Source organism: Lactuca virosa, chromosome 7 (assembly GCF_052849685.1).
Source record: "Lactuca virosa cultivar CGN04683 chromosome 7, Lactuca_virosa_CGN04683_v6, whole genome shotgun sequence".
Lineage (NCBI taxonomy): Eukaryota > Viridiplantae > Streptophyta > Magnoliopsida > Asterales > Asteraceae > Lactuca > Lactuca virosa.
Genome location: NC_136432.1, coordinates 6,007,947 through 6,021,532, shown reverse-complemented (window position 1 = coordinate 6,021,532; position 13,586 = coordinate 6,007,947). Strand labels below are relative to the sequence as shown.

Below are 13,586 nucleotides of genomic sequence, written 5' to 3'. Positions count from 1 at the left end.
TTAAAATATTAAACCATGTTAATTTTCTCACAATATATCACAAATTTCAACATCATTAAAAGTCCCTAAATGCAAAGACTAAGAGTAATCAACCATGTTATGTTTAGTGATCTTTTCTTTTTGTTATTCAATCGTCACAGAACTTAATAATGTCTTAAGATTCCATCACAACATTTTGATTAATATTTTTTTTTTGAATAATCCTATTTTACATGTTCAAATGACTATATTTTAACTACATTCATTTCATAGATACAAGTTATAAAAAAAAGTGCTAGCTCTAAAAAAAACCAAATACTCAGACTTCATCATATCGTTTAGAGTTGGTTCAATACTTCAATTATCAAATGACATAAAATAATATTGAAATCAATATTGAGTTGCAGTTCAATAAAAAAGACTATATCAATCTTAACCTTAGTATATTGTTTAGAGTTGCTCAATTACGCATCAAATGACATAAAATAATATTCAAATGGTGATTTTAGTTAGGGGTGTTCAAAAATATCCGTATCCGAAATTCCGATCCGAAATTCTGAAATTCCGAATCCGAATTATCCGAAAAATCGGAAATTTCGGATATCCGATTTTTCGGAATCAGAATTGGATAGTGTTTTTCAAATTTTTCGGATAATTCGGATATCCGATATCCGAAAATTTTGATTTTAGTTTATACATTATTTGTTATTTTAATCACATATGTCTTATAATTTGAATGTTAGTAACTAAAACATATTCATAATACCAAGTAAATACATATATTACTTCATATGCCTTTCTAATTTAAAAATATGTCTTTCTAATATAAAACCTTTCAAATTTGAACAAAATTTCAAATTTTCGGATATCCGTTTTGGTATCCGAATCCGTATCCGAAATTTCGGATATCCGAAACTTCGGATATCCGAAATTTCGGATATGGAATCGGATACCAAAAATCAACTATCCGAAATTCGGATATCCGGTTACGAACACCCCTAATTTTAGTATACTGTTTATAAATGGACTACCCCTAATTTTAGTATACTGTTTATAAATGGACTAGGCCTAACGTATTAACTATTAAGCTCGCTGAACAGGCTGATAAAAAATAGGAGGGCCCAAATGTGTCTATACCGGTTCCCTGAAAGGCATTCAATTTGTTCAATTTCTGTCACTCCCGGCTCTCAATTCAGAGTGCTCTTTTCGCCACTGCAGTGCCGTACTTGTAAGTTTCATTCATTTTTTTTATTTAGATTTTCGTTTTGGCTTGATTTTTTCAATTTGATGAATGGATTATCTGATGATGCGTGAACAATTTTTTTTCTGATCAGTGATTACTGATTAGGTATTTGAATTATTGGCTTTCTAATTTGCTATGCTTAAGTTATATTGATGAGGTACAATTTAACTTGACGAAAACACTGATATAACTCGCTAGAGTGCTATTTTGATTGGTAGATGGATTATCTTCATTCGAAACTGTCGTATATATTTTATGTTATACTCATACCCGTTGGATTGCTATTTAGCTACTGCAACTTGCTTTCACATTGATTAGTAGCTACTGCAGCAAGGTAGATGAATTGCAGTTTTTTTTTTCAGCATTTGTAATTAGTTTGTTGAACTTGTGAATTTGATAGTTAAGGGAGTTCTCTAGCAGCACCAAGAATCAAAATGTCTGAGTATCAAAAGAATGGAAATCTTTGATTGACAGCTCTGAATTTATTGCTGCTCACAGCAACCGTCGCCACCCACACTCAGCAACAACATCTGCTTGTATCATATGAAGAACCGATGGATGAGGTAAACTATGTTTGTTATATCGATGATGACACTTTCCCCCAACAGAGGTCTCTTCCTACTCTTCCTCGATCTGTTAAACAGCTTATTATTCCAAGAGTAGTTGGTAGCTCTCATGGGTTGTTTTGCTTATATGGCTATGATCCCAACAATAAAACTAAGTTGTTTGTTCTTTGGAATCCTTCGATCAGAAAATCGATTGTTGTTGCTGCGCCTAACCTACCATTTGTTGGTTTTGGGGTTTGTCCTGTGACTAATGACCCTAAAATCGTGTCAGTTACACAATCTTCTTGGGATGAATCAGAAGTTATGGTATACACCTTAAGCTCAGGGAAATGGAGAAGCCTAACCAGTAATCTGCCCACTCAACCACTTCATGATTGGTTAAGTGTAGTAGTTACTGATCGGTTTGTCTATTGGTGTGTTGAGTTACCGAATCAAAACATGATTATGTCATTTGATGTGATTAATGAGAGTTTTGAATCCATAGACCTTCCGGATAGCTTAGCTACACGTGATCTCGGGGACTTGTATATTTCCAAGGTACGGGAGTCTTGCTTTGCTTCAATACAGCGGAGACAACTGTGATGTATGGATGATGGAACATGGCGTTCAACGATTGTTTACAAAGATATTCACCATAACGACACTGTTGGATAATCTTGATGGATCAAGTCGGGCTTTTGGTTATGGGTTAGTGGGCCACTGAATACTGAAATAAGTTAGGTTTAATTGGCCTTTGGATGACCAAGTCTAGAGGTAAATAACGTGGATTAGTTGCCACTTTAATAGGAGCACATGCACCTACAAAGTTTTAGGGTTATCACGTTTTCATTCAGCTTTATATAGCCGCATATGTAGTTTCTTTTATATGTGTGTAATCAGTCTTTTTGAAAGTTATATATACAAATTTGCTGTTTTGATCGGTGTTCAAGAGTGAGTCTGGATCTGATTTCCAACAGACACCTCACAAAATAGTGGGATTTAGGAAGAGTGGCATACCTATCATGCAACTTACAGATGATCCTAATGATTATGATGAACCAAGTAAACTTGTTGTTTATGAGCCCAACTCAGAACACAACAATATTCTTGAGATTCTGACTCGCCTTATTCCTTCTATGTGAATAACTACATGGAAACCCTGCTTTTGCTAGGTCGATCTGACTGTATCAGTTATTGACATAAATAGAGGACAAAGAGAATCGCCACATTACAGTTTGACAATTGAGGATGACATCTGCTGATTTGTTAAAGTTGATAAAAAGTTGAATGTAGATGCTGTTTTAGCTCTGGGATCAATGTTTCTAACATTAATGGTGTTAAACCTCACATTTTTATCAACATTATGCACTAATATGTTGTTGAAAGTCAATTAGGTATGTTTAGTAACCTCACTCCGTTGGCTTAATTGGTAAGGCACTAAGGCTTACAATTTCTCACCTTGTTTAAAAGAGAGTATGGAATTAAACATAAATCCTACAAAATACCAGTGTTGTAGATGATGAGATTTTAGGACATATATTATTCTGCTGCTATGTATTGACAATAACTATATTTATGTTTAAGTACATGTGTATTATGGGTATTGGGTTATAGAAGGGAAATGAGTGATGGTTATATTCAAGGGGATTGGCTGTCAAGTAAGTCTACTTAGATGAGGGTAGTACTCATTTAACTATTTAAGTAACTCATTATCTATATTGAAGATTGTGTGATATGATGGTATGGTTGAGAATAAGATGGTGTTGAAACTACCTAATAATGAGTATTGATCTAATGATGAATTAACTAATGATCTTTCATAATGATGGGGTAATGATCCAAGATGAATCAACTAAAGATCTTACCAAATGATGAGGTAGTGTGCATCGATGAAATAATCTAATGATGATGAGAGTAGTGATTAAACGATGGAATAAAGGTGATTCTCTCGGGACGATAATTGTACACTTGAAGAACGATGTGTACATATTCTTGAATGCACTAATTGATGATGTATGAAAGTTGATTTTTATTTTATGTTATGTTGTTATGTTCATATATTTTTATCGTGGATATACATGGGAATATAATCTTACTCACTGAGCTTATTAGCTTATAGATGCTTTTATCATTTTATGAATCATGTTACAGGTGGTGGCACAAACCGTAAGTGAAAAGAAGTAGCTTAGCTTGTAGATAGCATATGGGACTTTGTAGACTTTGATGCTCTAGATGTAGTAACATTGTGTCATGCCATTTGTGTGGTTTTGGTTTATTGTGGTATATGTGCTAATATGTACCTGGATGTCCTTAGTTGATATGAAAGTGCATCATTTTGTGTAAATGTTGTTTCAAAAATGTCAGGAAAAAAAAAAATCAGGTGTGCTTTCTATTAAAAAATGGGGCAATGCAGAGAGAGAAGAAGCTTGTATTTTTGAACTATAAATTCTAATGTAGGAATATTACAACGAGTAAAAGTGAACGTATGATGGTCGTTGCTACATATACTACGAGCCCCTCCGTTGTATGTGCTCTGGAGGGCTTAATGACCTACATAACAGAGCATGTGGGTCAAAATCAGCAAATAGGAAGTTATGGTAAGAAATTGATTTATTAAGATAAATGTAAAGTTATCTAACTAACATTAGCTTAAATCAACATAATTATTTAACTATAAGTCTTAAGCATTGTATGTAACAAGGTCATTCTTAACGCATAAACACAGTAATGTCAAGGTATTCGCGAGAAGCATACTTCTAGTTGTCTTGGTGCTTTGTGGTGTAGACAATGAAGCACACCACCCAATCAATTTCTTTCTCTCTCTATCTTTCTCTATCTCTCTCTAACTCTTTCTATTTCTCTACAATTTAAATAATTAAAAAAACATTTTTTATTTAAATGATCAAAAAATAAGAAAGATAGTGTGATGTTGATTGGTGAGTATACCAACTTAATGTGATTATGTGTGATGATGAGATGATAGTGACATAACACCCACCATATTTGTGGTTAGTGGTTGGTACTTCAAAAGATCTTAAATAACATGACAACATTGTATTATGTTTGGTGTGTGGTTGGATTGCGACTGATACTGATGTAACATGATGTTACCGGACAAAAATTGTTGTATTTTGTCTCACCCAAAAAGACTATTACTCGCTCCCATGACATTTAGAAAATTTATTTTTTATTTTGAACTTCAAATGGGAGACTTGCAAAGCCATTTAGATGCCTAATTCTTCTTGTCTCATATTCACTCAGTCCAATTTAAAAAGTGGATTGTAGTTGTGACCACTTTTTTAAAATAATATATGAGGTAAAATATCAATATGATTATTATTTATAGTAATAACTGTCTATCATTATGATTACTAGGTTGTAATCTGTGAGAACCACGGTTACAAAATAAATTAAGCTTTTATAGAAAAACTAATAATTACTAATAAGTTATTTTAAATAAATTATTAATTATGATATATATTTTTTAGTTATGTAAAATTATAATCGTTGATTTAAATGAATATATGAAAATTTTTTTGAAGATAAAGGTGCATGAATTGTTTTTATGTAATTAGGTATAGTCACAAAAAAAAAAAAAAAAAAAAAAAAAAAAAAAAAAAAAACCGGAATCCATGATTTTAGTATCCATAAATTTAATGGTTATATATGTAAATTGGAGAAGAAGTATAATGACACTTGACAAAATATTAATTAGGAGAAACAAAAGATAGACAAGTGACTTATTATTAATTAGTAGGTCTAAATGAATGACACATGACAAAAAAACTTTTCTTTTATTAGAATAGAGATTTTCCATCTTAGTTGCCTAGTTGGTCATTGTATGATAAGAGACATTCTACTTGGAACTTATACCACACAATGACCTGGTTAAAATTATAAATTAAATAAAAAGGGTAATCATTTGTCATTTTATCGTAATAGTAAATGTATTAGAATTGTTACATTTATAATATATAAGTAATTATAAATTCATGTGATAATCGATATAGTGGTTCACAAGCGGTGATGAACTCCCTCATGATCATTTGTGCCTTTTTATAACAAACTAGTATTTTGCCCATCGTGCATTGCAGTGGGACAAATCCATTTTGTAAATTGAATTTTGACGATTGTATTCATAAAAGTTATGTACCATTGCATTTGTTGGTAGATAAATATACAAAACCGGTATCACTAACTAAACTATAGGTGCATGTGGTAAACACGAAAGTTTAGAAAATCGAAATGGTGAAATTGATATTTTACAAAGTTCAAAGTTAAGAGGGTTAAAATGGTATTTTACAAAGTTGAGGGCGGTGACTGTAGAAAAATCATATTATATATATTACGAGGGTAAACACAAAAGTTTAATAAATAAAAAGGTGAAAGTGACATTTTAGGAAGTTCTAACTTGATGGAGTAAAAGTGACATTTTGCAAAGTATAGAGATGGGAAATGACATTTTACAAATTAGAGGGGTGAAAATATCGATGTTCAAAATTGAGGAGGATGAAAATGACATTTTACAAAGTAAATGAGTGAAAAATATCATTATACAAAGTAGGGGTAGCAAATGTCCGTGGAAACATCCACTGAGGTTGCCTTTTAATATATAGTGTAATATATAATGGTTTTGTAAAAACACTTCTATTATGTCATGTTTAGTGGACACTTCTATATAGGTAATCTATTATGTGATGTTTAGTGGACACTTTTTATTCTATTCAAACATAACAAAACGTTTCTAAAATGACTAAGATTCCATGAAAATGTTTTGATTGATAAATTTTACGAATTAATTTATTTTTCCACGTTCAAAAAACTATAGTTTAACTACATGAGATACAAATTATAACGATCAATCAACCTTATTTTAGTGATAAAATAGCCAAAATGTCTGACTTTATATATAGTTCAGTAAACAAATTATATATTACATATCTAAATGCAACTTTAAATTAATATATTATTCAAATAAACGATTAACGGGTATGAGTTATTTTTTTACATTCGAGTTTTTTTAACATATAAGAGGGTTTTCTTTATAACTGATTATTTAATTTAGGTTTTTTTGGTTGCAATTGGTTTAAATGTTTAGGTTGTTTCACAAATGACTTTTTACAATCTTGTCGGAGAAAACCAGTCTCGTCATAGAAGATACATTCTTGCCGGAAAAGACGAAGATGGGATAGCAAACATTTTAGCAGGAGAAGTGAGGAGGGTGGGTCCCATTCGATTAATCTTGTTATTGAAATAGAAAACAAAAAGCAACAATAAAATAAAATTACAAAAAGATTATATCAGTTTTTTTCCTTTGTTAGAGACTAAATTCCTAACACATGGACCATTAGTGTGAATGTAATTGTACTCTATAGCTTATAAACTGGATATGCTCGTATATTGAACTCGACTGAACAAGCCCTTAAAAGAACGGCCCAACGTTTTTGATTTTGCGACTTCCAATATATTACATTATTACCAGGTCCAATATGCGGGAACTAGATTGTGATTTCTTCGGTCCTCTTATTCTCGGCAACCAGAATTTTGAATCTAATTTATATTTTATTAGTTTATAACCAATCAGAACCTAAGTTATAAAATTAATAAAATTTTCATAGTAAATACTTAAAATTGTTAATCAATTATTTCAAATAAATTATTTATTAAGAGATATTTTTTTAGTTATACAAAATTATAATAGTTGATTTAAATAAATACATGAAGTTATATCACTTTATAATGAATATTAATTTAATTTAATTTTTTTATTATTCATTTAATGTAATTAGAGTATGAGATTTAAAATTTAAAATTTGAAATGAAGAATCAATTATTAATTTAATGTAATTAGAGTGAGAAATTTAGAAATTAAAAATTAAAATTTAAAATTTAAAATTTAAAATTTAAAATGAAGAATTAATAGGTTGACATGTGGCATGATATGTGACATATAATATTAATGAAGATTTCTAATATTGTGACACTTATCAATAGGAGAATAAACTTATTCATTTATTAGAATAGGGATTCGGTTAAGGTGGGAGCCACTTCCTCATGCCACACTTGGGGTTTCTTTTTTATTTTTTTTATTTAATAAATAAAAAGTTTATTTAAAAAAATATATATAATATTTCATTAATTAAAAATAAAAGTACCATTACATTGCATAACTTAAAAAAAAAACTAAAAATTTAGAAAAACAAACTAGAAATATTAAACCTACAACTTGAAAAAAATACACATTAAATGATTAAAAACTTAGAAAAAAACTACAAATTAAAAACGATTAGCATAACGTTTTTTGACGTCCTCCTTCATCTCTAAAACAACTTGAAGCTCATCCTTGGTGTTTTTTGTTTGGTATGTTTTTTGGAGGATGACATTTTCAAAAGTTTTAGAAACAAAAAGATAGTAAAATATAAAGTGTTTGGTTAAAAATTTATAAGGTTTGAGAGGTTTAAGGGCGTATTCGGCACGGAGCATTTGAGAGCTTTTAGCGTTTGACAAAACGCTCCATTTTGAACAGAAAGCCTCGTTCGACACTACGAGCTTCTATCGTCTAGTTTAAACAAAACGCTCCAAATTCAAATGCTACTTCATGTAGCATTTAACAAAACGCTACCTGCTATCAGTTACAAGCTACCTGCTACCCATTAATTTTGTCGAACACGCCCTAAATAGGAGTGGGTAAAGGTTAAAAAGGAAAAAAATCGACCGTTCAACGGTCATGAAGTTTGGAAAATGGACAAAGGGAGCGCTCCCATGGGATACTGTAGTGCGGCCCTAGCCGCACCCTAACCGCAGTCAAGGGGCAGTATCCGTGCTTATGTGCCATCGGAGGTGCGGTAGAGGCCGTAGCCACTCCCACCGGTCTAACCGTAAGAACTCTCACTCATCTCTCCAGGTGGCAACACCACGACTCCACAGATCCAAATGTGTTGTTTTCGCCATCGTAGTGTACCTGGTAAGTTTCATATGAAGGGGTTGTCTTTTATAGTGTAATTCTCATATACTGTAAAATAAAAATAGAATGCAAACTAGCCGACAAAGTCTTAATGAAAGCTGTAGTACTCGTTGATACGAAACCAAAGATATAAAGAACGTCGAAAACGGAGCTCGTATGCGAGAGTTATGATTTTTCGAAGAAAGCGAAAAAAAATACTCGATAATAGCTCCACACCCGACAAGACAGGTGGCATCATAAGAGGCTAACATGTGTCAGCACCAAAGGAGACCCTTCGTCCCTACACTTGATGACGTGACACCATAAGATGCCGACACATGGACCGTCGAGAAACAGACACGTGACCCCACCGGATGACCGACACGTGGCACCAGCCAAAGGCATCCCTTCCTCCTTATGAAATCAACACGTGGCACCAGCCAACGGATGACACGTAGGGCATGGGTCCGTCACATATGTGTCTGTCATTTTCCGAATATCATGATTTGCTGAGAACATTGGGAGATAAACTTTCTTCAATGAAATTACAGAAGAGGTGTGATGGGAACACAAATAAATAAAAGTATATTGTATCATTTTCTATTTAGCTGTTCAATTTATTGGTTTATGATTATGAGAAAACTTAGAAAATAATATTATTCTACATGTAGTTTTTTCGAAAAGTAGTCTAATATATATAAGAAGTGCTAATGGTTTGTTAATTTCGTTGACTTTCATGCAGAGTTTGAAAGTCGTAAGTTTGATTTTTTTGGGCTACTTTGATTGTGAAATTTTGGTACTTGTCAAAATTAAACAGTCTATTATACTCCTTTAATTTATTTATTTTGTTACATTTTTCATATTAATTTTGTATTTTTACAATAAATATCTTATTATTATATATAATTAACAATTATTCAATAAGATTTTAACATGTAAATAATTTATAATTTAAATAAAATAGTTATAAAAATGTACAACAATCATATATTTCATTTTACAAAATATTTATGAAATAGTTTTAATGTATAAATAAATTTACTATGATAAGCATATTAGTTAATTAAATATAGACAAAATTGCAAAAATGGTCCCTGTAGTATGCAAATTTTTGGGGTTTTAGTCCAAACCACGATTTTTTTGGATTCGTGGTCCTTTTGAGCTAGTTTCACTGTGTTTTTGGTCTCTTGATAAACTGAAAAGACTATTATACCTTCTGATATATTTTTTTATGCTTTTTCTATTTAATTTAAATAAAAAATAAAATTATTACCTAATTTGGGGGCCACCTCTCTCTCTCTCTCTCTCTCTCTCTCTCTCTCTCTCTCTCTCTCTCTCTCTCTCTCCAGATTAATGAATCGTAAACCTAAACGACCATTCTCTGTTATAATCAAAATTCATACACCACAATCACTTAAAAACTCACCAATAAACCAATTTTGCCATCCTAAGAAGAATAGTTAAAGAAGAAAAGTTAAGATTCTTTTTGTTTGTAAGGATTTTTTTTTTGAAAATCGGACATGGAAGACAATTGAAAAGAGGTGAGCAACACCTCTGTTTCCTTTCCTTTCCTGGTGCAGTCAATGAAAGCTCGAAGTAACCCATCTGCCACTAAACTCTATGCAACCCAGATGAAATCAATGAAAACCCAGGTGAAATCGGACAGAGAATTTGACCAAATCAAACATGAAAATCGACCAACTAGAGCCATCTTGAAAGAAACCTTTACCCTCTTCAGTTTGCTAGAGGTGGTGGCGAGGAAGCAATCTTGACAGAAATGCTTACCTGATTTCAACGATTTTTCATAAATCAAACGGAGATGAAACAAAAGGCTTTTTTCATTTGAGGTTCAGTGAACAATGAGGCTTCACGATCGTTACCAACATATCAAGTTTTCCAAACTGAGCATCAATGAAATTCATCAAGGAAGCAAATTGAAAAACCACCTGCCTTGATTTCCTTTCTCGTTGCTTCCAATCCTAAAAAACGCCACCGTCTCAGATCATTGAATCAAGATTAAAAGAGATTAGATACAAAAAAAATGAACAGAGAAGAGGGAGGCATTAAATCGAAAAGGGGTTTAACTAGAGGGTTAGGGGATGAGGGTTTTGATCGGACCTGTGGGGGGTTCGAATGCCTTCACGATCTCCGATCGCCTTCTGAAACTCATCAAATATAACATGTACAACTTCAATCGTATTCTTTGTTCTCTATATGCGTCAAAAAAAATTTCCCTCCTATTCTGTGAATTTACGATTCCACCATTTAATGATCACAATATATTAGGAATACTGGCAACAAGTTGAGCAGCTAAACCTTTTTGTATCATAAAGCCAATTCTGATATTCCTATCCATTCGATTGCTATTATTTTGCTATTGTATTGTGCTTTCACCTTCAATAGTGGCTACTGCAGTAAGGTAGATAGATTACTAGTTTTTTTTATTTATTTTATTTTATTTATTTGTAGTTTAGTTTGTTGAACTTGTGAATTTGATAGTTAAGGGAGTTCTCTAGCAGCACTTAGAATCAAAATGTCTGAATATGAAATACCTTTCCATATTCAAGAGGATATCATGAAAAAGCTTCCGGTCAAATCATTGGTTCAGTTCAGAAGTGTCTCAAAAGCATGGAAGTCTTTGATTGACAGCTCTGAGTTTATTGCTGCTCACAGCAACCACCGCCATACTCAGCCACAACATCTACTTGTATCATATGAAGATCCGATAATGAAGGAACGCTATGTTTGTTTTGTTGATGATGACACCTTCCCCCAACAGAGGTCTGTTCTGACTCTAACTCTTCCTCTATCTGTTAAATACCTTCGACTTCTTGGTAGCTCTCACGGCTTGTTGTGCTTGTACCACTCTCATCACAACCCTGCAACTAAGATGGTTGTTCTTTGGAATCCCTTAATTAGAAAATCGATTGTTGTTGATGTGCCTAAGCAACCATATGTTTGTTTTGGGGTTTGTCCACTCACTTGTGACCCTAAGATCATTTCGATTTATCAAATTTGGGATGAAGCAAATATTGAAACTAGTTTTCGTTGCAAAGTTATGGTTTACACTTTAAGCTCCGGGAAATGGAGAAGTCTATCCAGCAATCTGCCCACTAAACCAATTCGACATTTTTGGCTTATGGTAGTTACCGATCGGTTTATCTATTGGCTTGTTGAGTTACCGAATCCTAACATGATAATGTCTTTTGATGTGAGTAATGAGAAATTCGAAGTGATAGACCTTCCGGATAGTTTAGCCACCCATCATCCCACGGACTTGCATTTATCTAAGCTAAGGGACTCTCTTGCCATGCTTCAAAACACAGAGAACATTTTAACTGTATGGATGATGGAGCATGGTGTTCAAAGATCGTTTACAAAGTTATTCATTATAGAGACACAGACACCACATCAGATAGTGGGCTTTAGGAAGAGTGGTGTACCTATAATGCAAGTGACAGATGATGATGATCCTGATGATTTTGATGCACAGTATAAACTTGCAGTTTTTGAGCCTAATTCAGGATACAACAATGTTATTGAGGTTTCTGGATCACCTGTTTGCTTCGAGGTGAGTTCCTACATGGAAACACTACTTTTGCTCGGTCGATCTGACTGTAATAGTTATTGACGTAACTCAAGATGAAGATAATGGCTGCACTGGAGTTTGGAGAAGGTATTCTTGTGATAGTTTTATGCTCCTCAATCTTCATCTATGTTCATCAATATTTATCAATGTCAACCTGAGAGGATTGAGAGGGAGAAAGAATAAGGGCAAATAGGTAAAGGGTTGGTTTGTTAATACATTAAGCCCAGTTTTTTGGCTTAGCCAATTAAGTCAAAAAATAATATTCATATTTAGCTGTCCATGTTAAGTGCTTAACCCATTAAGTAAAAAAGAAACATTCATGTATAGATGATGGAATATTGTGTTTCTAATTTTCTATGCTTATGTTTAATTGATGATGTACAATTTAACTTTGACGAGAACACCTACATAACACGTTTGATTGCTGTCTGGATTATTGGATTCTTGATTTGCATATATCTTCATTTGATATCTTCTTATATTCATTTGTGTTATATTCATATCCATTCGGTTGCTATTTGGCTACTGCAATTTGCTTTCACCTTGAAGAACAATACATACTGCAGATAAATAGATGGATTACTATTTTTTTTTTTGTTATATGTAATCAAGTTTGTTGAATTTGATAGTTAAGGAATTCTGTAGCAGCACTAAGAATCAAAATGTCTGTACCTTTCCACATTCAAGAGGAAATCATGAAAAGGCTTCCCGTGAGATCACTAATTCAGTTCAGATGTGTCTCAAAAGCATGGAAGTCTCTGATCGACAGTTTTGAGTTTATTGCTGCTCACAGCCTCCGCAGGCACACTCAGCAGCAACATCTGCTTTTATCATATGAAGATCCAGCATATGTTTGTTTTGTCGATGATGACACCTTCCCTCAACAGAGGTCTCTTCCGACTCTTCCTCCATCCATCAAACAACTCGTTCGTACAAGTGTAGTCGGTAGCTCTCACGGCTTGATTTGCTTGTACGGATACCACCCCGGCTTTCAAACTCAGATAGCTATTCTCTGGAATCCTTCAATTAGAAAATCGGTTGTTATTCCTGCTCCTGACCAACCATATGTTGGTTTTGGGGTTTGTCCTGTCATGAATGACCCTAAGATCGTGTCAATAATAAAACATTCTTGGGATGTTACAAATATCGAAACCAGTTACCGTTGCAAAATTCTCGTTTACACGTTGAGCTCCGGGAAATGGAGAAGTCTATCAACCAGTCTTCTCACTAAACCAATTCGAGATTGGTGTTTGGTAGTTACTGATCGGTTTATCTATTGACGTGCCG

At 33.0% G+C, this 13,586-nt stretch overlaps 2 protein-coding genes and 1 long non-coding RNA gene across 3 annotated transcripts; all 3 read left to right on the top strand.

Annotated features, from left to right (window-relative positions):
* The first annotated feature begins 1,083 nt into the window (after nt 1-1,083).
* On the top strand, nt 1,084-2,716 carry LOC145126331 (uncharacterized). Its single transcript, XR_013716408.1, has 2 exons — nt 1,084-1,207; nt 1,623-2,716. It is a non-coding gene; the product is annotated as an uncharacterized LOC145126331 (long non-coding RNA).
* Nucleotides 2,717-10,642: 7,926 nt separating this feature from the next.
* Nucleotides 10,643-12,732, top strand: LOC145123628 (putative F-box protein At1g32420). The gene is made up of 2 exons (XM_079058831.1): nt 10,643-11,129; nt 11,210-12,732. Exon 2 carries the CDS (start codon nt 11,244-11,246, stop codon nt 12,339-12,341), a length of 1,098 nt encoding a protein of 365 aa, XP_078914957.1. The 5' UTR covers nt 10,643-11,129; nt 11,210-11,243; the 3' UTR covers nt 12,342-12,732.
* Nucleotides 12,733-12,961: 229 nt separating this feature from the next.
* Nucleotides 12,962-13,579, top strand: LOC145126351 (putative F-box protein At1g47790). Its single transcript, XM_079061733.1, has one exon. It carries the CDS (start codon nt 12,962-12,964, stop codon nt 13,577-13,579), a length of 618 nt encoding a protein of 205 aa, XP_078917859.1.
* The last annotated feature ends 7 nt before the right edge of the window (nt 13,580-13,586 follow it).

Coding starts and splice junctions, on each gene's coding strand:
- LOC145123628 (XM_079058831.1), top strand. CDS start 11,244: ATGTCTGAATATGAAATACCTTTCCATATTCAAGAGGATATCATGAAA.
- LOC145126351 (XM_079061733.1), top strand. CDS start 12,962: ATGTCTGTACCTTTCCACATTCAAGAGGAAATCATGAAAAGGCTTCCC.